Source organism: Lepus europaeus, chromosome 9, assembly GCF_033115175.1.
Source record: "Lepus europaeus isolate LE1 chromosome 9, mLepTim1.pri, whole genome shotgun sequence".
Lineage (NCBI taxonomy): Eukaryota > Metazoa > Chordata > Mammalia > Lagomorpha > Leporidae > Lepus > Lepus europaeus.
The window spans coordinates 8515867-8542066 of NC_084835.1; the positions used below are offsets into that span (position 1 = coordinate 8515867).

The window sequence follows — 26200 nt, forward strand, 5'->3', positions numbered from 1 at the left end:
CTAAAGATTAAATTATGTGTCCTACAGTTTCCTTCATAATAGAATTAGTTTCCTACCTTGAAGAGAATAGAGAAATGAAAGAACTAGTTGGGCTTAGAATAGAGAAATGAGGGAGCAGGTCTTAGATCGCTTGCTGACAATAGCAATATCACATGAATACTTAGCAAACAGTTTCAACCATTAGATAACAACTTAAGAAAACATTTACCAGAAGGTCCAATGCCTTCTATAAATTTTAAGAATCATGTATTTGAAAACACCTCTTAAATATCTAACATGGTGTAGTTTGTTTAGCCAGTAAACTTAAGCACAACCATATAAAATGTTTTTAGTTTCTTTCTACCAACAAGTTTAAAACATATGATACACAGATTCAGGTCACACACTGGAAATTTTAGAGTCCAGATTGTTTGAAACTTTGATTTTTTTGAATGCCTGTCAAGAATGCCAAGAAGGCTCAAAATCCAAAATATCTGCTTGAAATAAGATTCCTTAAGAGGGACTGGGGGGCCGATCTGCGTAGAAGCGGGTGGCGGGCAAGAGAGGGGGAGAGCTGAGTGGGAAGCGGAGCCGCGGGCCTGGGACCCGTCGCGTCAGAGCCAGGCAAGTGAACCGGAGCAAACGACTTCCGATCCAGTCCGCGCTGCTGCGGCTCCCGTTTGGGATTTGATTTGCAGCATCTTCGAGTCTGTACGACAAAAAAAAAAAAAAAAAAAAAAAACGCGAAGCACGCCCAGCCCTCCCCCGGCACCCCGATAACGCACCCACTCCCTCCCGGGGACACAGCTGGGCGCGTCCACACCCCCGCACCCCTACATCATGTTGTGCGGAAGGACTTCCACTCCCTGCCTGTGTCGTTGATGTCAGACCCCAGGCCAGCCTCCGGGCGCTGCAGTTCTCCCGGCTAATGCTGAGGCTGTGGCTCCGCTAGCACAGGAACCGCACCCAGCCCGGCTGCCACCGTCTGCATGTGCCCGCCTTAGCCGCCTGCCCAGCCCGCCGCCCCCGCGCTCCCCGCTGGCGCTGGAGACCACCGCGGGGGGCCCCTTCTGCCCTCTGGAGAAGCGGTCTTGGAGGTATTGATTTCGGTGGTTGGATTCTTCCCGTGGATCTATCAATTCATTATTCGAATTTGGAAGAAAGAGGGAAAACATGACGTCTCCAGCCAAATTCAAAAAGGATAAGGAGATCATAGCGGAGTATGATACTCAGGTCAAAGAGATCCGTGCTCAGCTCACAGAGCAGAAGAAATGCCTGGACCAACAGTGTGAGCTCCGGGTGCAGCTGCTGCAGGACCTCCAGGACTTCTTCCGGAAGAAGGCCGAGATTGAGATGGACTACTCCCGGAACCTGGAGAAGCTGGCTGAGCGCTTTCTGGCTAAGACCCGTAGCACCAAGGACCAGCAGTTCAAGAAGGATCAGAATGTTCTCTCTCCGGTCAACTGCTGGAACCTCCTCTTAAACCAAGTGAAGCGAGAGAGCAGGGACCACACCACCCTGAGTGACATCTACCTGAATAATTTCATTCCTCGGTTTGTCCAAGTCAGTGAGGACTCAGGAAGACTCTTTAAAAAGGTGTGTGGCTATTCCTGCTTGCAGAGGTCCTTGGGTAGACAATGACACCGTCTTGTAAACAAGAGAAAGAATACCTTATTGGCCCACAAGTAAAAGGCTTCCTACTAGTCATTCCCTAACACATACTCATAGAAAAAAAAAATATTTGAATTGGTATTCTTTTCTTCCTTTCTGAGCTGAATTAACGGTAGCCCTGGGAAGATAACTTTGCAAGATATAACCCTTGGTCTGGTACCATAGTCCCTAATCTGCATGTGTTAATAATGACTGTTTTAGTTGGTTTCCTTCAAGTGATTTGTGAAGCTGTTGAAATTCAAGGGCTTTATATCATTTCATGTGTTCCTCCTCTGGTTCGTTTACAAATTCGTAGATGTTTATGTTGTCAGTTCTCCTCTTGGCCAAGGTGGACCGAATGTGGTGATTCTTGTCATGGCATATCTTTGTTTTAGGTTCCTCGGTGCTTTCTGAAGCTGAATTATCACAATTCCTTGAGTGTAGATTGAGGAATTTGATCAAGGGAAAAATAAAAAGAATTGTGATAATCTTAAAAAAAAAAGATTCCTTAATATCATGACATAACATAGACCAAATTTGATCATTGTTACAAGGTGATTCTTCAAATCTTTGAAAATAAGCACATATTTAAGTAACCCATAGCTCTTAATAAAAATTCAGCTGTTTTTGAACAATTAGAATTTAACAGACATCAAGAGAACATAATAGATTACTTTAACACATTGCTTTAACAGAGCATCAGAGTTTAATTCTATGTCAAAGAGAAATTGAGCTTCCTGTGATCTTTTGCTGTGAGGTTTCCTTCCTTTACCTTCTTTCATATTGGTGACCATGTTTCTGTGTTTCTGTGTGTAAGACATCTTTAAGCATCTTTTGCAGGGCAGGATGAGTGGCAACAAATTCTTTCAGTTTCTGTTTGCTATGAAAAGTCTTAATTTCACCTTCATTCACAAATGAGAGCTTTGCAGGATATAATATTCTGGGCTGGCAGTTTTTCTCTCTTAGTACCTGGGCTATGTCTCGCCATTCCCTTCTAGCTTGTAGGGTTTCTGATGAGAAGTCTGCTGTGAGTCTAATTGGAGATCCTCTAAGAGTAATCTGACGTTTCTCTCTTGCACCTTTTAGAATCTTTTCTTTATGTTTCACTGTGGTGAGTTTGATTACAATGTGTCGTGGTGAGGATCTCTTTTGGTCATGTTTATTAGGGGTTCTATAAGCTTCCTGTACTAAGATGCCTCTGTCCTTCTCCAAACCTGGGAAATTTTCTGCTAGTATCTCACTGAAAATGCCTTCTAATCCTTTCTCCCTCTCCATGCCTTCAGGAACTCCTAGAACCTGAATGTTGGTTTTTTTAATAGTATCCTGTAGATTCCCGACAATATTTTTTAGATTTCTAATTTCTTCTTCTTTTCTTTGGTTTGCCTGTTTCCTTTCCTGTTCTCTGTCTTCTAAGTCTGATATTCTCTCTTCTGCTTCGCCCATTCTGTTTTTAAGGCTCTCTAATGTGTTTGTCATTTGATCTATTGAATTCTCATTTCATTATGATTTCTGGTCACTACCACAGTTTCTTGTTCTACTAGTTGTTTCATTTCATTTTGATTCCTCCTTAATATTTCATTTTCATGAGAGAGATTTTCTATCTTGTCCATTAAGGATTTCTGTAGTTCAAGAATTTGTTTTTGAGAACTTCTTAATGTTCTTATCAATTTTTTGAGATCTGCTTCTTGCATTTCTTCTATCTCATCATCTTCATAATCTTGAATTGGGGTGTCTTTTTCATTTGGGGGCATCATAGTGTCTTCCTTGTTCTTGTTACCTCGGTTTTTGCGTTTGTTGTTTGGCACGTTGGAGATATTTGGTTTCTTCACTGGGGTGTTTTTTCTTGTTACACTATGGCTCTATATTAAGTGGACTGTCTGCTTTCGGTGGAGCCTTAGAGGCTTGAGATGAGTGTGGGCTGAGAGCTGTGTTTGGTTCCTCAGGTTTGAGGGTGTGTCAAAGATGACACTCCCAGGTTAGGCGTGGTAAATCTCTTTCTTTTTTTTTTTTTTTTTTTTTTTTTGATTCAAAAGGGAAGTAATTCCACACAGCTGAACGTAATTGGAGGTAGTTAGCAGGCGAATGATATACCCACAGGAGCCAGAGATTGGAAGCTCTTTCCCAAGGACCACACAGGGAATCTCTGCTGCCCTCAGTGTGGGCTCCAATTCTCCTGCAGTCTCCCAGTGGGTTGCCAAGTTAGATGCTAATCTCCTGTTATTTCACCCCTCCCCCCAGAGTCAGGTTTTTCTGCTAGGCTCAGGGCCAGTGCGGACCTGAGGTCGCCCTGCTTATGACGTATGTCCAAAGTGGCGCCTGCTCTGTCTTGCTCGCCTTTGAGAGGTGAGCGGAGAGAGAGAAACTCGTGTCTGTATCGGTCACTTTTTTTTTTTATTTTTCCTCTCTCTCTTCTAGTCAGCCTGGTGAACTTTTCCCCACGGAGTTTCAAGCCTCGTTCCCTCTAGTATCCTCTTTCCGCTTGCCCGCTGGTGTCTCGGGCTATGGAGGTTCGGCTCACCTCGCGTTCCAGCGCTGGTGCGTTGATTCTGCCGCTGGTGTCCCGAACTTGGGCTCCCACGCTCTCCACGCAGGTCCACTGTGAATCACTAGTTCCGGAAGAGTTCCCTCTGCTGTTTCTTCCCCTACTCTTCCTTGACCCTGCAGTATCTCCACTTTTACTAACATCTGTCTTGCCGAACTCTGAATGTGCTCCCTTCCTATTCCGCCATCTTGCTGCTCCTCCATGATTTCTGACGACAAATCTGCTATTGTTCTCATTATGGTAAGTTGTTGTTGTTGTTTCTGGCTGTTTTTGATACTTTCTCTGCCTGTAGTTTTGGAGAGTTTAATGATGTATGTTAACATGAGTTGGAGGGTGTGTTACTTGCCTAGGGTTCACTCGGCCACTTGACTCTAATTTTATGTCTCTTGCCAGATTAAGATGTTTTCAGTCGTTATTTCTTTGAGCACATTGTCATCTTCATCCTCTTCCTTGTCTCTTTCTGGGACACTGGTGATCACATGGGTGTTAGATATCCCATTGTGGCCCCACAGGCCCTTGGGGCTCAGTTCAGTTTTTCAGTCCGTTTTCCTCTCTGATGTTCAGATGGAATAGCTTCTGTTGCTTTATCTTCTAGTTTACTGATTCTGCACTTGGTTCCCCCATCCTGCTTTTGACCTTACCGTGGAGTTTTTATTTCAGCTATTTTATTTTTCTGTTTTAAAATTTCCATTTGATTTTATTTCATATGTCCTATTTCTTTAATGAGACTTTCTAATTTTTCATTTATTTCAAGTGTGCTCACATTCACACATTGAAACATTTTTGATTGCCTTTGAGTCTCGGTCAGATAATTCTAACATTGCTGACATCTTGGCATTGGTATCTACTGATGGCCATTTACAGTTCTATTTGAAATTGTGTGGGTTTCTTTTTAATATGACATATTTTTGATTGGAATATAGGCATTTTAGATATTATGTTAAGATACCCTTCTATTTATTTTATTTCTATCTTCTGTTTTATCTGGTTTTCTTTGACACTTCTCTGGCAGAGGCCGCAGAGGGAAGTGGGAAGATGTGGGAGCACAATTGCTGTTGATACCTGATGGGGGAAGGCCTGCTCATCACTGCTGAACAGAGGTCCCCCTTATGGCTCCCTAGTAGGACTGTGGGGCTTCCATCCCAGCAGTTGGCTAGGTTGCCTTGTGATAGCTCCACAGGGTTGGAAGCCTTGGCTCCCCATGGAGCCTCTGTGGCGAGCATGGGAGTGAGACAGGAGCATTTTCTGAGGGGTGTGGCTGGAACCTCGCTGTTGCTGTCTAAATGCTCATGGTTTTGCTAGGCTGCCCCATCCCTGGTCTCTTGGCAGAGACAGCAAACTTGAGCTGGGCTTTGTTTTGCCCACGCCCACTGATGTCTCCAAGCTTCTGGCTTCTCCAGCTCAGTCACAGTGTAGGAGGCAGTTCCTCCTTGTGTCATTCTTTGAGTCCCGGGTTTCCTGGCTGCTGTGCCTTCACCTCACTGCCTGTCAGCCATCTTGTGTTTATTTCAAACACGGTGTCCAGGAGGTTTGGCCGTACTTTGAGGAAGAGTGGGAAAAGCACCGCCACTCCATCTTGCAGGAGGCAGAGGTCTCAGTAGGGTTTGAAAATCCTCCTGGCAGCTGAGGTTCTCCACTCAGAGAAGGAATTCTGTTATGTCTTAGGTATCACAACATCTGTGGATGACAGGAATATCCATCAGGGAGGATTTTCCAGATAGACGGATGGAGGGAGAGGATGGAAGGCAGGCGGTCATAGAGGATCTATGAGTGAATGAGTGAATGAATGAATGAATGAATGAAAGAGTGGAACCTGAATGGTTCACACCCACCTGTGCCTCCGCAGCCACATGCCCAGAGCGACCTGGGTCCAGAGCCGGGGGAGGGCTTGACCAGCAGGTGGCGCTAAAGAGGATCTGTGGCATCACAGTCAAGTCCCAGTCGGGCCAGGCCCGGGTGGCTCCGCTGAGGAGGCGGAAATGAGATCAAGGCCTCAGGCACCAGAGCTCTCGCTTGTGAGCACCACCCGTGCCCCCCACCCCCTCCAGCTCTTTCGTTTGCTGCAATGTCATAATTTTTTTTTCTCAAGAATAGCGAAGGTAACTTTGGACTTTGAAGATGTCTTCCTCAAGGCTCAACCTTCAGGGATTTGGAACAAAAAGAAAACATGAGTCACTCACCGTGCCCTGAAGTGACGCCCGGAGGCGCGCTGGGCCTGGCGCTGCACTCGCCGCGTCCCTGTCAGGGTTCTTGTGGCTGCTTGCGTGTTGCTGAGGTGATGCCCGGATGTTCCCCAGCCTGGCGCTGTCTTCACTGCGTCTGTGTCCGGGGTTCGCACGTCTGCTCTGCCCGCGTGTTCCTGAAGTGACGCCCGGAGGCTCATTGGGCCTGGCGCTGCACTCGCCGCGTCCCTGTCAGGGTGCTCGCGGCTGCCTGCGTGTTGCTGAGGTGATGCCCGGATGTGAACCGGGCGTGGTGCTGCCTTCATCGCGTTCCTGTCAGGGGTTCGTGCATCTGCCTGCGTGTTGCTGAAGTGATGCCCGGATGGTCCCTGGCCTGGCGCCATCTTCACCGCTTCCGTGTCGTGTTGGGGGTCCCGCAGTTGCCCGCGTCTTCATGTCCATGAAGTCGTTTTTACAGCGTTTCCTGACTCGCCTCTCCTCACAGGGAGCGGGAAGGTGGCCCAGCAGGTGGCCGTGTGAGGCTCACGCCGAGGTCTCACCGCGGCCCGTAGATGGAGCCTGCTGCTCGGTCCCCTCTGGGTCTCCTGGTGCTGAGGACGAGCCCTGGGAACGAGCCAGCCACGGTTTGCACGGCTTTAAGGCGAGGGCGGCGGGGGAGGGGGAGGCTGATTGCTCTTGTGAGGACGCCAGCATGGCGCTGATTGAACACAGAAAATCTCCCATAAAAAGTCCTCCAAATACGGTTCTTCCTCGCTGGCTTTCCTGGGCCAGACGGTAAGAGAAAACCAGCCCAGGCGTTTCTTACTCCTTTTGCTTGGCTAGGGTAGCGCTCCTCTAACTTCCCTTTGCCTTTTGAGGTGGTATTGCCTAGTTACCTGATGATTAGAAATGCAGACACAGACAGAGCTCCCATCATGCTAAACGCCCACAGCAGCCGGGGCTAGGCAAGGCTAAAGCCAGGACCCTGGAACTCAACCCGGATCTCCCGTGGGGGTGACAAGGACCCCTGACCACTTCAGCCAGCATCTGCTGCCTCCCAGGGTGCACATTTGAAGGAAGCTGGAATCAGGAGTGGAGTCAGACTTGAACTTGGGTGTTCTGTCATGAGAGGTGGTGGCTTAACTATCAGGGTCAGTGCTTGCCCCCAGTGCAGAAAAATTTTAAAATCCATGCATATGGGAGAGTTTCAGGAAATTCATAAAAACTCGTATTTCCAAAAAGAAAAAATTCATTATTTCAAAATGTTTGCCACAAAACAAGTGTCGCTGTATTCCGTTTCCTGCCATCTTTTTGGAGTACCCTTGTAAAATGAGGAGATCTTAGAGATGCAGCATGGGAGGAAAGCTGAGTTATTTCCAGCCTTTCCTTTGTGGCGATTAACTCAAGAGACGTTGTTCACAGCATCTCACCGTGCTCCTGTGTGGGAAGTCGTGAGAGGTGTTCCGTCAGAGCCTCAGCATCGTCTTTCTGCCAAGCAGCCAGTTTGCTTCCGTTTAAGTGAGGTTGAGAATATTGGAACAGATCCTGTGTCCTAACACTGGTGTAGAAAAATAGATGTTAACGCTAGACACAGGGGCCTGTGCTGTGGTGTAGCAGGTTATGCCTCTGCCTGCAGTGCCAGCGTCCCATAAAGGTGACGGTTCGAGTATTGGCTGTTCTACTTCTGATCCAGCTCCCTACTAACACACCTGGAAAAGTAGTAGAAGATGGCCCCAGTCCTTGGGCCCCTGCATCCATGTAGGAGACCCAGATAAAGCTCCTGGCTCCTAGCTTCGGCCTGGTGCAACTCCAGCTGATGCAGCCATCTGAGGAGTTAACCAGTGGATCGAAGATCTCTCTCTCTCCCTCCTTTGCTCTCTGTATATCTGCCTTCCAAATAAATAAATAAATCTTAAAAACAAAAACAAAAACAAAAGCATCATTAGACAGATCTGGAACCCCAGGCAGACTCAAGCCACTGGATTTTTCTTTCTTTTCTTTTCTTTTCTTTTTTTTTTTAGGTTTATTTTATCTATTTGAAAGAGTTACAGAGAGGTAGAGACACAGAGTTCTCCCATCAGCTGGTTCACTCCACAGATGGCCACAATGGTGGGAGCTGCACCAATCTGAAGCCAGGAGCCAGGAGCTTCTTCAGGGTCTCCTATATGGGTGCAGGGGCCCAAGGACTCGGGCCATCTTCTACTGCTTTCTCAGGCCATAGCAGAGAGCTAAATTGGAAGTGGAGCAGCCGGGACTAGAACCAGCACCCATATGGGATGCCAGCGCTTCAAAATAGGGCTTTAACCTGCTGCGCCACAGCGCCAGCCCCAACCACTGGATTTTTTTTTTTCTTTTTCTTTTTCTTTTTTTTTTTTTTTTGACAGGCAGAGTGGATAGTGAAAGAGAGACAGAGAGAAAGGTCTTCCTTTTTGCCGTTGGTTCACCCTCCAATGGCCGCTGCAGCAGGCACATCGTGCTGATCCGAAGCTTGGAGCCAGGTGCTTCTCCTGGTCTCCCATGCAGGTGCAGGGCCCAAAGACTTGGGCCATCCTCCACTGCACTCCCTGGCCACAGCAAGGAGCTGGCCTGGAAGAGGGGCAACCGGGACAGGATCGGTGCCCCGACCGGGACTAGAACCCGGTGTGCCGGCGCCGCAAGGCAGAGGATTAGCCTGTTGAGCCGCGGTGCCGGCCCTGGATTTTTCTTAAAAACAGTTCTGTTGGCCGGCGCCGCAGCTCAACAGGCTAATCCTCTGCCTTGCGGCGCCGGCACACCGGGTTCTATTCCCGGTCGGGGCACCGATCCTGTCCCGGTTGCCCCTCTTCCAGGCCAGCTCCTTGCTGTGGCCAGGGAGTGCAGTGGAGGATGGCCCAAGTCCTTGGGCCCTGCACCCCATGGGAGACCAGGATAAGTACCTGGCTCCTGCCATTGGATCAGCGCGGTGCGCCGGCCGCAGCATGCCTACTGCGGCGGCCATTGGAGGGTGAACCAACGGCAAAAGGAAGACCTTTCTCTCTGTCTCTCTCACTGTCCACTCTGCCTGTCAAAAAAACAAAACAAAACAAAACAAAAACACACAGTTCTGTTGAGGCATAATTGACACACCAAGAAATTCTCCCATTCCTAGAGAATCTTATGGCCCCATCATTGGCAGAAGTTCACAGTCATCAGAATCCAATTTTAGAACCTTCCCATTGTTCCCAAAGATCCCTTCCTGCTCACACCCTCACCCCCAGGAAACCACTCGTTTGCTTTGTCTCTGTAGATGTGGCTATTCTGGATGCTTCTATAGATAGAATCACACTACGTGTTGCCCTTTGTGTCCGGCTTCTTTCATTTAGCCTGGTGTTTTTTGTGGTTGACTCGTGTTGTAGTTTGTGACGACATTCTGCTCCTTTTTTGTTAATAGGCAGTACTCCATTATGTGAATATACTGGTGTGATTACCCATCTCATGGATCATTGAATGTCTCAGTTGTTTCCCCTCTCTGATGTTTTTGATAAGCCCAGGGGCATTCGCATCCCAGCTTTTCTGTGGGCACGGTTCTCTCAGCCATGGAGCTAGGCATGGGTCACCAGGTCCGCTGGTGACTGCACTTTGCCATTTGAGGCACTGCCCGCCTGTGTCGCACGGTGGCCGCGCTGTTTTGCAGTCTCACCAGCAGTCTGTATCAGCTCTGATTCCTCCACATCCTCACCAACACTGGTGGTTGTCCCTCTTTATGAACAATAGTCATCACAGTAAACTGCCCGTGGGATCTCGTGGTTTTGATTCCCTGGTCCCTAACGACTGGCGATGCTGATACCATTCTGTGTGTGTGCGAGCCTTTCCTCTTTCTTCTTTGAAATATCTGTTCATCAAGTAGTCCTTTGTCTATTTTAAAACTGGATCCTCTTCTTAGGATTGGGCTGGAGGAGTTGTTTTTTGTTTTTTGTTTGTTTGTTTGTTTTGTTTTTTACCTATTCTGGATACATCAAGTATATAATAAATGCATATTTTCTCCCATTCTGTAGCTTTTCACGCTCTTAGGTTTTTTGTTTGTTTGGTTGGTTGGTTGGTTGGTTATTTACCTCTTCTGGATACTTGACATACCTGATACATGATAGGCGAATATTTTCTCTCCCATTCTGTAGCTTTTCACGCTCTTAGGTTTTTTGTTTGTTTGGTTGTTTGTTTGGTTGGTTGGTTATTTACCTCTTCTGGATACTTGACACACCAGATATATGATAGGCGAATATTTTCTCTCCCATTCTGTAGCTTTTCACGCTCTTCACTGTGCCTTTGAAGTACAAAAGCTCTTCATTTTGGTTAAGCCCAGTTCAGCAGTTTTCTCTCTCTTATTGTTGTGCCTTCAGTGTCAGATCAAAACAAAGCAAAACTTTGCCCGTTTGTCCAACTCAGGGTCCTAGATTTTCTGCTGTGGTTTTGCCTATGAACTTTAACTCTTCCACTGCAGTCTGGCCGCGACTTGGAGCAGATTCTTGCATTCGGTGCGAGGGGAGGGCCTGCCTTGCTCCCCACAGACACTGGTGGTTGTGCACGGGAGTTGCTGTGTGCTGTCTGCTGCCTTCTTTTCCCTGCTGTGCTCCGGCAAAGCCGGACATGAGCAAGGCTGCCTGCGCTCAGCCCCCACTCTCCTGTCCCTCTCTCTTCTGTTCACGAGCCCAGCAGGTGTCGTCACTGCACAGCCCTAGCTCCAGTTCTGAAGAGAGAGCTGGTGCGATGGGTCTGTTCTGGCTCAGGTGACAAGGTCTAGCCCAGCCACGTGTGCCCTGGGCTCAGGGTGACATGGTTTCCCTGCAGCTGCCAGTGCCCAGCCCTGGTTGGATAATGACCCTCAGAGAAGGAGTGTGCACGTGAGCTGGACACAGCCCCAAGGCATGTCGCCCGGTCATGATCCTGTATTGGACATCCTGGATCCCCTAGGGACTATCTTGAGATGTCCAGTGAGGGACTCACAGGTCATCTCCCCAAGATTTGTTTTACCTATCCTGTGCAATGTTCAAGAGAACAATTGAAACACATCATTGACAGTATTTAAAAGTTGAAAGAGTATCTCATGTACAAGGCTGGATGTCATGCCTCATTAGCAAAACAGGCTGATGTGGGCCAGCTGCGTTTGGAGACAGCTGAGTGCAGGGAGGAGAGGCTGCCCAGGTTGCCCCCGGCCCCACCACTCCTTCTTGCTCCACACACACGTGCCCTGTTCTTACCTGACTGTGGGGATGTTTGAGTGTGCACCTCCAGCCCTAGGAGAGTCACAGGGGCCCTGCCTGTCTGTGAGGTTGTCCACCTCTTGGTTTTTACCCCAAGCTTGGCCCTGAACCCAGCCTGCCCTGGGATTCCACATCAGCCATGATCCTTAGTGTGTGCGATTTTGCTGTTTGCAGTCTGCTCTGTGCACCATGGACAGTGGCCTCAGGTGTTTCATGGAAGTTGTCCCCAGGTCCAACTGCATGGGAACTCATGGTGCTCACACTGCCCTTGTGTGTGGTGACTGTTTCTTAGAATCAGGATAAAGCCATGAACATTCTGACTTACTTGACTGGAAGAACCATCTGCAAATGAGGAGGCCGGTGGAGCCTGCCTGCAAAGCAGGGACGGTGATCAGTGTGGTGGGTGCAACGCCGTGTGGGGCTCCTTCATTCCACGCGGGAGTGCCTGGGTCCAGGAGCCCGCTCTGCTTCTGATCCTTCTGCCGATACACATGCCAGGAAGTCCTGGAGTCCCTGCCACCCACCTGGGAGACCCAGACGGAGCTGCAGGCTCCTGGCTTCAGCCTGGCTCAGTCCTGGCGGTAGGGCCAATTGGGAAGTGAACCAGCAGATGAAAGATCCCTCTCTCTGTGTCTGCCTCTCTCTGTAACTCTGCCTTTCAAATAAATAAATATTAAACAACAACAACAAAGACACTCTCATTGAATTCTTGGGTTATACAAAAATAATAAATAGCACCCACTAGCCAGATAAATTAACGTCACCTTTTACAAGCCACATCCTTTGTCACCTTGGCTTTGTCATCAGTGTTTGCTGATGACAAACACACCCTGGAGCCCCAGAGTTGCTCCCCTCTGGAGAAGGAACGGTGAGGGCACGAGAGAAGTGGTCTGCAAGGGGGTGTTGGAAGTGTTCTAGGGACCCAGGGAAAGCAGCGGCCAGGAGCTGCCACACGGGCAGAGGCTCTCCTAGGCCTTGGCCCCATTGGCTGTCACTGCGTGCGCCAGTCACACGCAGTTTCTCAGCCCAGCACTGTGTCTTGGTCCTTTCTGTCCTTTGCCCTTAAGTACCTCTCCCTCCCTCCTGTGAGCCTCCCCTCCTCCTTCACAACCCCACCCCCACAGCACTCCATCGGTGAAGCCCTTCCCAACATTGCTGCCTGGCCTTGTGAAGTCAGCTCTCCTCCCACCTCTGCCCTGCCCCCTGCTGTGAGCTTACCCAGCATCCCCCTTGCTCCAGCTGCATTCTGGTGTTTTTTTTTTTTTTATTTAATTTCCTGATGCTGCTTGTTTCTCTTGTGTCTTTCCTCTCTTGCTGAGTTATAAACTCCTTGGCTGTGTGGAATAGAAATCAAAGTTAGCAGTGGCTGCGGTGAGAGGGACATGAGGTTCGTGGGGAAAGAGGGAGCCTTGTCGTGGCTGGTCATGTGTCTCCATGGTCATCAGGGACCTGATTCCCATCCACACCCCGCTTCAGCTTCCTCTTTCACTCTTCCTCGTGGTCCAACATGGTTGCCTAAAATCCACTCATTGTATCCACATTCATGTCAACTTGGAAGAATGAGGGGCCAAGGAAAATTGCACACCTCCCCTTTGGGGCTGCCTTCCAGAGGCTGCAGACCACACTTCCATTTGTATTCCCACAGGGACTTGGTCACAAGGTCACACCCAGCTACAGAGGAGCCTGGAAAATACAGTCTTGACCCCAGGTGGCCATGAACTTGGCTAAAAAGCTGCACTTCCAGCAACAGCGTTAGCAGTTGTTGCCATAGTGAAAAACTGAGAGGTCAGGATTGATTCCTTTTTTAGCCAGCCTGGGACACCTGTGGGATGGTGGTGCCGTAGCAGTTGATAGTAGGAGAGCACCTTGTGTATGCCAGGCACTGTCCCAGGTGCCCATCTAAAACCGCTGCAGGGTGACACGGGGAAATAATTGCGTTTGAGAAAGCTGGGACGTTTCTCACTTGGAGTCAGATCCATGCTTCCTGTCGTGAGAAACCTGCTGTTCTCAGTGTATCCCATCGCATTGCTGCGGAACATCTAATTTTAGAAATCCCTGCCTAATTCTGAGCTGCAAGCTGCGCTCTGAGCCTGGCAGTGGAGCAAAGTAGGTCAGAGTGCGCGGGGGTCAGGCAGATCATTCATCCGCGCCCCCAGGGGGCATCGGGCGGTGTCTGCTAGCATTTCTAGGTGTCCTGACTGGGTGCCAGCTCACGGTATCTGTTCAGTAGCAGGAGGGGAGGGGTGCTACTAAACAGACAACGTGGAGGGCGGCCCCACACGACTTAACTTCCGGTGGTACCGAGGCTCAGAAGCCCTGAGTTCATGGGAGAGACCTCACCTTGAATGTTGACTCAGCAACACTTCCTGGCTGTGTGGCCTTGGGTGAGCTGCCTCACCCCTCTGAGCTTAAACCCAGTCAGCAGACCTCCCTGGTGAGTGTTGGTGGGCATTTAAGAACCGACGGATGGAAAGCACCAGTATCGGTGGGCAGGGGAGGGTTGACTCCTTCCTTGACTGCCTCTGTGTGCTTGCTGGCACGCAGCCCCAATCGCACTAGGCGTATGTGGTCGGGCTTGTCAAAGGCTCTGCTCCAGCTAGCGGTGTTGGGGCGGAGCCCCAGCTGTAATTCAGAACTGCTGACTGCTTGTGTCCCGGAGCCTCTTGCGGGAGAAGGACCCATTTCTGCTTTTTCCAAGAGGTGGTTGCCTCAGGGTGGGCACACGTTCGCACGTCGCTATCTTGATGGACCCTCCCCTGGCTTGCGTTCTGTCTTCCTGGAACACCCCGACTGGCCCACACTGTCTCTGTAGACTCAGCTTCAGCCTCAGGAGGAGACCTCCGATCCTGCTGGGGTCTCCTGGCTGGTAAGAGATGACCCCAGATGTTTCCCGAGCTCTCTCTGCTCAGGAAAACCGTCACGTATCCGCCTTTCGAATCATGCGCTCTCAAGGGCCTGAAAAGCATCTCATGTTGGCTGTCCCATTGCTGGGAGCCTGCCTAAGACCTGGGTGGCTGGGGCTGGCTTCCTGGGCATGTGACCGCTATGGCACACGGTGCACCTTGCTGTCACTGTCTTGAAATTATGAGTTCTCTAGAAGTGTTCCACTTTTGCACTGAACCCTGTAAATAGCAGCTGTTCCTGAGTGGGAAGTGAAGTGGATGCCGGTTTTCTAAGGCGCTGGAAGGAAGGGCAGCTCCCGGGGGCCCCTCGGGTTGCCCTCCCTGTGTCTCCTGTCTTAGTGTTCTGTGTCACATGGGTCTCTAGGGCTTTGCCGCTTTCCTCAGAACTGCTCTCAGCATTCCTGGGCTGAGCTCATTGGTTTCCCTCCTTTCTTGGAAGCGACTCTGGCATTCCTAACCCAAGGGCTATGTCTCCCCACTGCCCCTTGTGTGCTCACAAGGCTTCACCTTCCTTGGCGCTGTCCCCAGCTCTCCTCGGGCTGCAGGCTGAGCTCATCCGTGGCGTGGGTGCCGCGGTTGCCTTTCCAGGAATTCTCAGTTCTGCAGCTTCTGAGGACAGACGCGGCCCCTTCCTCCCAAGACCAGTGGGAGGAGTACATTCGGAGCGGAGAGACGCTTCGCCCGGTTATCAGACATTTGCTGACTGTTTGCTTTATCTTCCTGCAGAATGGCATAGCTGAGCTCCGCAGGAGGAAGTGTGATAAGCATGGAGCGTCCAGTAGTAGGTGAGGGAGATAAACTCAATGCTGCGTTAACCTAATATGAAACATGGATAGAATAGAAGAGCCGGGGCACTGTGCTTCGAATACCATGCACCTGCACCTAGATTATCATCTAACATTTGGTGGTTTTTTTACCCGATTAAGTATCTGTTCATTTATCCATTGCTCTATGTAACAGACCATCCAATTTTGAAAAAAGATTTTATTTATTTTATTTCAAAGATACACAAACACAGACACAGAGTTCTTCCGTCATCTGGTTCACTCCCCAGATGACTGCAGCTGTGGGCGTGATCCAAGACAAAGCCAGGAGCCCGGAGCTCCATCCAGGTCTCCCGTGTGAGTGGCAGGGGCCATCCTTTGCTGCTTTCCCAGATGCATTGGCCCAGAGTTGGGTCAGACTCAGAGCAGGCAGGACTCGAACCAGTGCTCCGATATGGGATGCTGATAGTGCAGGCAATAGCTTGGCTCACTGTGCCACAATTTCCTTTTTTGATTCATTTCAAAGTCATAGGCCTGTGTGGATCTCACCCCTCAATACTCAATATGGTATTAAATATTTTGTTCAGCAATCTCAACTGAATGAGAGCTTTTTTTTCATCAAAATGGGAAATGTAGATTGCTATATATAAGAATGTTTTCTGTCAAACATTAGTTGGTAATAGAATATGCATGATTTCAACACGGCTTAGCTCCTCTCTGTGTGCCAGGCAGTGAGGAGGGGCGAGAAGAGGCACCGAGGGAGGGGAGGGGGGGGAGAGAGGGAGGTAGGGAAGGAGGGAGGTCCGAGCGCCCTTGAGAAGGCCAAGCCATGGGAGCATTTTAGGGAACAACTTCCACTGCCTCCCAACCAAAACAGTAAAAATAAAAATCCTGTAGTGACACAAGGGGTCTTCAAAGTGTTCATGGCAAATGTGTATTATTAAAAGCAGGCATAGAGGGGCCGGCGCTGTGCTGTAGCAGGGAAAACATTCACCTGCAGTGCCAGCACCCATGTGGGCGCCTGTGTGAGTCCCGGCTGCTCCACTTCCGACTGAGCTCCCTGCTGATGTGCCTGGGAAGACAGTAGTAGGTTATGGCCCAAGTCCTCAGGTCTCTAACACCCACATGGGAGACCCAGATGAAGTTCCCATAAGTCAGAGGGTTGCCTTGCCTCAGGCAGCTCACAGCAAGAGGACACACAAAGCCACCCCCCGGGATGTTCCCAGGGACATGGGGGAAGGCCTTGGAGATTGTGCACATGACCCATGAGGACACAGAAATCATCCAGAGAACCAGTGGAAGGGACAGGCATCATGGCGCAGTGGTTAAGCCACCGCTTGCTTCGCCAGCACCCCATGTCAGAGCGCCAGTTCAAGTCCCGGCTGCTCCACTTATGATCCAGCTCCTTTTAACGAGCTTGGAAGGGCATTGGAGGATGCCTCAAGTGCTTGGGCCCTGCCACCCACATGGGAGACCCAGATGGAGTTCTAGACTGCTGGCCTCTGCCTGGCCCAGCTCAAGCTATGATGGGCATTTGGGCAGTGAACTAATAGATGGAAGAATTCTTTTTTTTTTTTTTTTTTTTTTGACAGAGTGGACAGTGAGAGAGAGAGAGACAGAGAGAAAGGTCTTCCTTTGCCATTGGTTCACCCTCCAATGGCTGCCGCTGCCGGTGCCCTGCGGCCGGCGCACCGTGCTGATCCGATGGCAGGAGCCAGGTGCTTCTCCTGGTCTCCCATGGGGTGCAGGGCCCAAGCACCTGGGCCATCCTCCACTGCACTCCCTGGCCACAGCAGAGAGCTGGCCTGGAAGAGGGGCAACTGGGACAGAATCCGGCGCCCTGACCGGGACTAGAACCCGGGGTGCCGGTGCCGCAAGGCGGAGGATTAGCCTGTTGAGCTGCGGCGCCAGCCAGGAAGAATTCTTTCTCTGTCTCTCTCTGTCTCTCTCTCCCTCTTTCCCTCTCTCTGCATTTCATGTCAATAAATCTTTAAAAACAAAGCCGGCAGCCCGAGCTGGGTGCAGTGAGTGCTACTGGTGGCACCTGGCAGGCAGACATCCCAGACATTCTCTCTGCAGATGCCATGGAGTCTGGATTTTTCTCTTAAAATTTTTTTTTTTAGTGAATGTATCCTTCTACTCAGCTTGCCCCGCTTCGTCATGTAAACATCATTTTCGGGAGAACTTGATTCTGTCTGTTAGTGTTCCTCGGTTTCCTGTGAACTCACGCCACTTCCTGACAGGTGCAGAAATCCAACAGCGCCCCGCAGAGGCTCCCCAGTCATGGGGTGGGGAGGCGGCGACAGTATGCTTTCAGGCCCTACAAGCACAGGTTTTGTTACACATCGCTTGGCAGGGCTTGCAAAACCAAAGGAGTTTTCGTTCTCCAAATATAACAGTAAAGGAATACATATGTTTTTCCAAGTAGCACAGCCCCCTTCCTGTTGAGAGAGCCACTCTTCTCAGGAGATGCACTAAGTTCATTCCAAGATTTAGACTCTGGTTTGGCCCCCTGATGACCTCCTGCGTACCTTAGGATGCTTTTAGCTGCGAGTGCAAGCCCTCTGGACAGTGAATTAAGCAAAAAGGCCTGGGATTATCTTCCACAGTAGCAGGTGTGGTTGGTTCAGCAGCCTCATGGTAATGGTGCTCTGAGCCAGCCTCTCGGTGGTTTCCTTGGCGTTTCCCTGATGGCCCCAAGGTGACCGCCATTGCCCCGGACATCACCACCTTACTTCCTTTGTTGGAAGAAGGGGGTCCGTGGGAAAGGACACTTCTTGTGATTTTCCTTGTTTTGCTCCTTTGACAGAGGGGAAGAGCTTTCTTGGACGGTCACCCCTGCTTGGCCGTGGCTGTGTCCCGTGGCCACTGCTAGATGAGTCCCTGGCAAAGAGGAACTGGAGTGCCATGCTCAGCTTAGCCCCGTCAGGAAGCATCTCACCGTCCCAGAATGTGTGCAAGATGAGACCTGTACAGACCATTATGGGACCTTGCCTTTGCCAGCTCCCTCGCTAGAGTGTACTTGCGTGAGGGCAGAGATCCTGGTCTGGTTCTTTTAAGATCCATCTGCATATTTGGAAAGCAGAGTGAGAGAGAGAGAAACAGACAGACAGAAAAGTGTTCCACGCACTGGTTCACTCCCCAAATGGCTGCAGCAACCAGATCTGGCCTAAGCCAGAGCCAGGAGCCAGGAGTTCCCTCCTGGTCTCCCACACAGATGCAGGGGCCCAAGTACTCCAGCTGTCTTCCACTGCCTTCCCAGACACATTAGCGGGGGAGCTGGATTGGAAGCAGAGCAGCCAGGGTTGGAACTGGTGCTCGGATATGGGATGCTTGCAATGGAGGCAGTGGGTTAACCTGCTGTGCCAGTCCCTTTTGTCTTCTCTCTTGTTCACTGCTATGTCTGCAACAGCTAGAACAGCTCCAGGAATCGACTGAGTGGTCGTTAAAGGAATGCATGAGTGAATCAGTCAGGAGGAAGCTGACAGGGCTGCTGGGTAGGAGCCGGCAGGGTCCGCGGTGCCCAGCCACGTGCAGCCCCACCTGGTAAACGTGGCGCTACCAGGAGGCCGCTGATCCCCAGAGCCGTGACCTTGCGCCTTCTGTCTTTTCTCCCAGGGAGTGACCACAGCTGGAGAGTCCTCTTGTGCCAATGATCCTTCCCAATTCCTCCTGCATCTCAGAAGACAAGATGTGTGAGGGCAACAAGACCACCATGGCAAACGTGCAGCTGATGCCGCTCGTGGTGGTCCTGAGCACCATCTCCCTGGTCACCGTCGGACTCAACCTGTTGGTGCTGTGCGCCGTCCGAAGTGAGCGGAAGCTGCACACAGTGGGCAACCTGTACATCGTCAGCCTGTCGGCAGCAGACCTGATCGTGGGCGCCGCCGTCATGCCCATGAACATCCTCTACCTTCTCATGACCAGGTGGTCCCTGGGCCGGCCTCTCTGCCTCTTCTGGCTTTCCATGGACTACGTGGCCAGCACGGCATCCATTTTCAGCGTCTTCATCCTGTGCATTGACCGCTACCGCTCTGTCCAGCAGCCCCTCCGGTACCTGAGGTATCGAACCAAGACCCGGGCGTCGGTCACCATCCTGGGAGCCTGGCTTCTTTCCTGCCTGTGGATCATTCCCATCGTCGGCTGGCGTCGCTTTCTGCCGCACAGCCCGAGGCCCCGGGACGACAAGTGCGAGACAGACTTCTACGACGTCACCTGGTTCAAGATCATGACGGCCATCATCAACTTCTACCTGCCCACCGTGCTCATGCTCTGGTTTTACGCCAGGATCTACAGGGCCGTGCGGCAACACTGCCAGCACCGGGAGCTCATCAGCAGGTCCCTCCCGGCCTTCTTAGAGATCAACCTGCGGCCAGAGAATCCCAAGGTGGGTGGCAAAAAGCCCGGGAAGGAGTCCCCGTGGGAAGTTACGAAGAGGAGGCCAAAAGATGCAGGTGGTGGCCCTGCCTCGAAGTCACCAACCCAAGTCCCTGCGGAGACGAAATCTCCAGCTGGGCTCAGCCGAGAGGAGGCCGGAGAGGAGGCCACGCTCCACTGCTTCCCGGTTAACATGGTGCAGACAGCGATGGTGGCCCAGGGGAGCAGCCCAGGCTATGCCGCCATCGGCCAGCCCAGGAGCCAGCTCACGGCAGGGGAGCAGAGCCTGGGCGCGCGTCGCATCAGCGAGCTGTCAGAGGACCAGATGTTGGGGGACAGCCAGTCCCTCTCCCGGACGATGGACTCTGACGCCACCACGGAGCCAGCGCCGGGCAGAGGCACGCTGAGAAGTGGGTCCAGCACAGGCCTGGATTACATCAAGTTCACCTGGAAGCGCCTGCGCTCCCACTCGAGACAGTACGCGTCGGGGCTGCACATGAGCCGGGAGCGGAAGGCCGCCAAGCAGCTGGGCTTCATCATGGCGGCCTTCATCCTCTGCTGGATCCCCTACTTCATCTTCTTCATGGTCATTGCCTTCTGCAAGAGCTGTTGCAATGAGCACGTGCACATGTTCACCATCTGGCTGGGCTACATCAACTCTACGCTGAACCCGCTCATCTACCCCCTGTGCAACGAGAACTTCAAGAAGACGTTCAAAAAGCTCCTACACATTCGTTCCTAAACAGGGGCTCCGCGGAATTGCCACACAGGGACACTCGCGAGGCCCCCGAAGGAACCGGAAGGCTGAAGGTTGGTGCCTCACCAGGCTCCCGGGCTCTCTGGAATCAATGCCTCTGTGCCAGGGGCCGGGGAGTTGGGAGCTCCTTACGCACCACTGGGAGCACTGCGGCGGGGCGGGGCGGTCTGCAGAGAGATTGTTCTTGGGGAGAAAACAGAATATTTGCAAGAGACTCAGAATCTGCCAGAGCTCTCTGGCCTGCTGGAGAGGCTGAGCGCGCACCTCTCACTGTAATTCAGGCTGCAGCCTGGAGCTCTGGGGCAGCCCAAGAGCCGCGGGGGTGGTGGTCCCCTGGAGGATCAGAGCTCTCTGGTCTCCTTGGTGTGGAGCCTTCACCTGCGGGCAGATGCTGTCCCCGCCAGGGTCGCCTTGAGAGGCAGGGCGGCTTGGTCTGCGGTGGCCGCGGCTCCTCAGTACACCTCCTCTGAGCCCGTTTCCCAGCTTTCTCCAGAACCAGCGTCGGAACCCCCCGGCCACTCTGCCTTATTACTCCTCACCCGCGCATGTCTTCGACCCGATTGCAAACGAAGCCGCTTGCACCTCCTGCATTTCCAACCCCAAGTTCCTTTTGGCTATTGAGACAGTGGTGACAGACGCTGAGCACAAAAGAAAGAGAAAAAATACTTTCAAATGGTTCCACGTTACAAGCAAAAACTGGGACTCAGGGAAGAAAACTGGTGCTGTTTCAGCCCCAGAACACCGACGACAGGAAGGGGGTGTGACTGGCCCCAGCGTGCACGGGAGCACATTGAGGTGCCGCCAGGTGGAAGGAGATGCCAAGGGCCCATGGCTTTCACTAGGAAAGTGAGAATGGGACTGCGTGGGGTTCCAGCTCATTTGTAACACATTTCTCTAAAAGGCAGCAGTGAGTCCTGCTAAGCGGGTGTGTGCACACACACACAGAGAGAATTCCGGATAACACGTTGAGAGGAGGGAGAGGTGACATGTGACACGTCTGCGGGCTCAGCAGGTGACTCCCTGAACAGAAGGGTATGCATTTTTATCTGTGAGTTGTGTTAAGTTTGTCAAAAAGTCGTGGTCTTTTGTCGTCACACCTGTGCAGTGTAAACTGGCCACGGCGTGGGGACATACGGTTTCGCTGGTATTTATGTTGGTCGCGATCTGGACATGGTATGTGTTTTAAAACTCACTGCTGAGCCCTCATGTGTGCGGCAAGCAGGAGAGCCTATACGCGTACATTTTGTGTCTTGCCTTGCTGTTTGCACGATCTGTTAAGTGGGGTCTTTTTGCCAACCTAAAGTGTAATGTCTGAGGTGGCACTGTCCTGTGGTTTGTTTGTGAACCTCTGGTCTGAGATGTATTGAGTAGACCCTCAAATATTCCAGGGTTTCGTGGAGGGTTTCTCATTGGCTCCTGGTCACAGTTGTAAACGTCTCTCGAAAAGGAATTACTTTTTTATTAAAAAGCTTCATTCTCACTCTGCCTTGCGTCCCCTGCAGTTCTTGCTTGGATTTGGGGTAGGGATGGGGCTGAGCAGACATCCATCGGGGTCTTAGAAGCCACAGCTATTCTGTTTCCAGGTCAGAAATCCTTCTCCAGCAGACGCGAGAGAGAACGCACAGCCAGAGAGAATCGCTCCCCAGGCCCCTCGGGAGCCAAGAGCAGAGAGCTGCCCACTGGCCAGCAGCAGAGTGCGTCCTGAGGTCCATGAGCCGCCGGTGACAGGTGCAGAGGTGCGGTGACAAGCCCTGCCTGTGGGTCAGAGAGACCTGCGTTTGAGTTTGGTAGGAACACAAAATGGCCGATAAACATAGATTGCCAGAGGTTAGGGAGCAAAGTCGCTGCTTCCTTTTCCCCTGAGTCTGTATCTGGTATCCAGCAGGTGCACCGAGGCAGTTTCAAAGTGGACTGAGCAGGTGCCGGGGGTGGCCTCGTGTTTAGGAACAGATAACCCATGCACAGGACTCTGGGGTGTGCCTCTTTGTCCCCCGTCACCTACTCCTGCACCCCCAGCCTGCGGGACTAAATTTGTGTTTGAATGGATGAAAAGCAATAGGCTATGGTGCCCAGGCCCCCAGCTGCAGTCCATGAGGGAAGACGGAGTAGCTGATGGCTGGCGCAGCATCCAGGGGGAGCCAGGCTTTCTGCGCTAAACACGAAAATACACACGTGCTAGCAGAAGGCTGTCACGGAGGGTGACAGGTGAGCACCCTGCAGGCTCAAGGCTGATGCATCTTGGTGATCCCAGTGAAGTCTGCCAAAATGACCAACTTACCCGGCACTGCCTTCGTTGTCACTCTTCGCAAGGCTTACCACAATTCATGTCGGTAGCGTTTTGTGAAGAACAGTTTCCTGCAGGTACCAGGTAACTGATGACGTTTGTGTTCCTAGCAGCCTGTTGAGGAATGTGCCCTCTGTCTCGGTCTCAGCTCACTGCTGCAACAGAGGCAGGAGTGGGGCTCACGGGGCGGAGAAATGGAGGCGAAGGGACCAAGGGTGATGGAGGGAGGACTAAGGGGCGGAGCTGGGAGAGACAGGATGGGGAGACGGAGTGTTAGAAAGGTGGGACTGAGGGAGGAGGTGGGGGCCACCGGGGCGGAGGAGGGAGAGAGCTGAGCAGAAGAGGAGGACCCTGGAGGGCAGGGCAGAGCGTGGAGATGGAGACTGACTTGGGAAGGAAGACAGAAACGGAGCAGCGGAGAGGGAAACGGACTAGACCAAGTGGCTGAGTGTTAATGCATTCAGGAAAAAACCAGCTTTCAGAAACTTCTTCATGAATGTATCCATAAGTTAAATATAGTCAAAGGAAGAATAAGCCGTCCTTAGCCTGTCATTCATAGAACCTTCTTCGAAAGCCTTCTCCGGGGTCAGGTGTTCTTGTAGAGCTGCAGCTTAGGAAGCCCGCATCTCATGTCCACGGAGCTTCCTGCTGACACTCCTGGGAGGCAGCAGCGCACGACCCGAATGCTTGGAGCCAGCCCTGCTAGGCACGTGGGAGACCGGGTGGAGTTCCTAGCTCCTGGCTTCAGCCTGGCTGTCGTGACTGTTGCTGCCTTTGGGGGAGTGAAGCAGCAGATGGAAGATCTCTTTCTCTCCCTCTTGTCACTCTGCCTTTCAAATAAATACATACATGCATTTTTTAAAAAATGCTTCCCTGAGGACTGGCACTGCGGTGCCGCGGGCTGAGCCACCTCCTGTAACACCGGCTTCCTGTGTGGGCAACAATTCAAGGCCTGGCTGCTCCACTCCGATCCAGCTCTCTGCTGAAGGCCTGGGAAGGCAGTGGAAGATGGGCCCAGGTACTTGGGCCTCTGCTGCCCAGGATGGCATGGACACCAATTGCAGGGGTGGGGGGCACTCTGGCATAGCGGGTAAAGCCACCGCCTGCAGTGCTGGCATCCCATATGGGCGCCGATTGAGTCCTGGCTGCTCTGCTTCCAATCCAGCTCTCTATAAGGCCTGGGAAAGCAGTAGAAGATGGCCCACGTGCATGGAGAGACCCAGAGGAAGGTACTGGCTCCTGGCTTTGGATCGGTGCAGCTCAGGCCGTTGTGGCCAGTTGGGGATTGAACCAGCAGATGGAAGACTCTCTCTCTCTCTCTCTCTCTCTGTCTCTCTCTCTCTGCCTCTCCTTCTTTCTCTGTGTAACTCTGACTTTCAAATAAATAAGTCTTTAAAAAAACAAAAAGGTAGGTGCAGGACCGGGAGCCACAGAAAGGTAGAGAATGTCCCCAGACACTGGCTGGCAACAAGGCTGCAGGACTACAGCGATTCTGGTCAACCCACCTTCCCCAGTTGTCTTGCAGCTCAGTTAAGGAGGTGACCTGCTCCCCGTGGTGGAACCACACACATGTCAAGCCAGGCTCTGAAACCCAGAGAACCATGGCATGACAGGTGTGGGCTAAGTTTTTTTTTTTTTAAGATTTATTTATTTAGAATGAGTTACAGAGAGACAGCAGGAGAAACACGCGAGAGTCCATCCACTAATTCAGTTCCCAAATGGCCACAATGGCCAGGGCTGGGCCAGGTTGAAGCCCAGAGCTAGGAGCTCCATTTGGGTCCTTCACATGGTGGAGGGCCCAGGCACTTGGGCCATCTTCTGCTTCTTTGCCAGGTGCATTGAAAGAGAGCTGGGTGGAAAGCAGGGTAGCTGGGTAGAGAACTGGCACTCTGCTTTGGCAGGCCAGCATCACAAGTAGACACAAGTAAGGTGTCTACTTACCCACTGCACCGCGACAGTAGCCCCCATGCACCCCTTTTATGCGTAGAGTTCGATGGGTTTTGACAGATTTGCGCACCTGTGTCATCTCTACCTTAATCAAGCTGTAGAACATTTCCATCGACCTGAAAGCTCCTTGTATTCCTTTGCACACAACGTGTACACTGCCCTGTTCAGGCACGTCCTGGTCTGACTTTTCACACGTTCGTTTGGCTGACATCAGAACTCCAGGCGAGTGGAATCGCACAGCACGTGTTCTCTGCTCCACCTGCATTTTGTCTACAACTCACCCACACTTCAGCTGGGTCCTGAAAACCGAGAGAGGGTCCCAGGAGCAGAGAGGAAGGGGGCACGGCAGGGACGGAGACCCGAGAGCAGAGGAGGTGTTGACTAGAATGCGTGTGCTGTGACCCAAGCCTGCGGGGTGAGGGGTGGTGGGGACGCTTTCCTGGGTCCTGTGCTGCAATGGTCAGAAAATCCTTCCACCCTCTGTGCTTCTGAAAGGATTCACTGCAAAGAAACACCCATTCCCACACGGCTTCGGTAAAGCCCCAGATGCCTCCCCAATCTGCCTGTCTGAAGCCAGCCACAGCCCTGGATTCTCATTCTTTGCATCCTAAACGACTAGTTGGGCTACTTGTCTCAATCAGTCTTTCCTTTCCCCAGCTGTCACCCTCAGCCTGAACCAGCGCATAGCCCCCCCAAGATGGCCTCAGGGCAGAACACCCGCTGACCTGGGCACCAAGCTGCCCTTTCATCCCATCTTCCTGTATCCAGTTCTTTCTGCCTAACCCTTGAGACACCTGCTCATCTTCCGGCCAGAGCAGCCTCCCTGCTGTGGTCCCCGTCCCACCCCTCACCCATCCATCTTTCTGATAAAGGATCCCCTTGCCTAGTCTGGATCAAACAGGCTTCCAGGTCAACCCTGGTCCCAGAGAACTTCAGCAAGCCCCTGAGCACTCTCTAGCCTGTGCTGTTTGGTGAGGTACAGTGGGGAAGCCGTAACACCCGCCTTGCAGGGCCTCTGTGGGGTGGGAGGGGTGAAGCCTAGGAAACATGCAAGGTCATCAGTAGGCCTGCCCCTGTTACCCTGAGCGCACAGAGCTACAGCAGAGTCACTTTGGGAAAGGCCTTAGGGTCCTATCCCCCAATCCTGCCCAGCGCTTCAATCAACTGACGGTAGAACGAGTAACTCCATCCCAGGGAAAGCGGGGAGCTATGAGAAGATGGGGATTCTGAGAGGCAGGCTGGTGGCTGTGCACTTCTACCGTTCTCCTCACCCGTATCTCTACTCCGGCTCCCATCACGGTCAGGAGGCCCTGTCGGATGCCACGGCACAGGGAAGATGCAGTGATCCTGATTCCTGCCATCTTCTGAGTCAAACGACGCGGTACAGAGCGTTTTCCTAAAAGCCTAAGACACACACAATTGTAAGCGGGTTTTCTGACCAGCCCCAGGCGAGGCCCCGCCCACCTCCTGATGCCCCGCCTTCCCCACGACTCAAGCTCCTCCCATTTAGTCTGGTGCTAGGGGCGCATTATTTCCTCCTCGGCAGGCCGTAGCGCCTGTGCGCACGCGCGCCGTTCTCCCAGGCAGGCGGGGGCGGGGCCGTGTTGCGTCATCGGCGT

At 51.9% G+C, this 26200-nt stretch overlaps 2 protein-coding genes across 2 annotated transcripts; both read left to right on the forward strand.

Annotated features, from left to right (window-relative positions):
• Positions 1 to 1030: 1030 nt before the first annotated feature.
• Positions 1031 to 1656, forward strand: LOC133766413 (SLIT-ROBO Rho GTPase-activating protein 2B-like). The gene has a single exon (XM_062200074.1). The coding sequence runs from the start codon at positions 1153 to 1155 to the stop codon at positions 1618 to 1620; it is 468 nt and encodes a 155-aa protein (XP_062056058.1). The 5' UTR covers positions 1031 to 1152; the 3' UTR covers positions 1621 to 1656.
• Positions 1657 to 14360: 12704 nt separating this feature from the next.
• On the forward strand, positions 14361 to 20335 carry HRH1 (histamine receptor H1). The gene is made up of 2 exons (XM_062200075.1): positions 14361 to 14415; positions 18835 to 20335. The coding sequence occupies exon 2, from the start codon at positions 18869 to 18871 to the stop codon at positions 20333 to 20335; it is 1467 nt and encodes a 488-aa protein (XP_062056059.1). The 5' UTR covers positions 14361 to 14415; positions 18835 to 18868.
• Positions 20336 to 26200: the final 5865 nt, after the last annotated feature.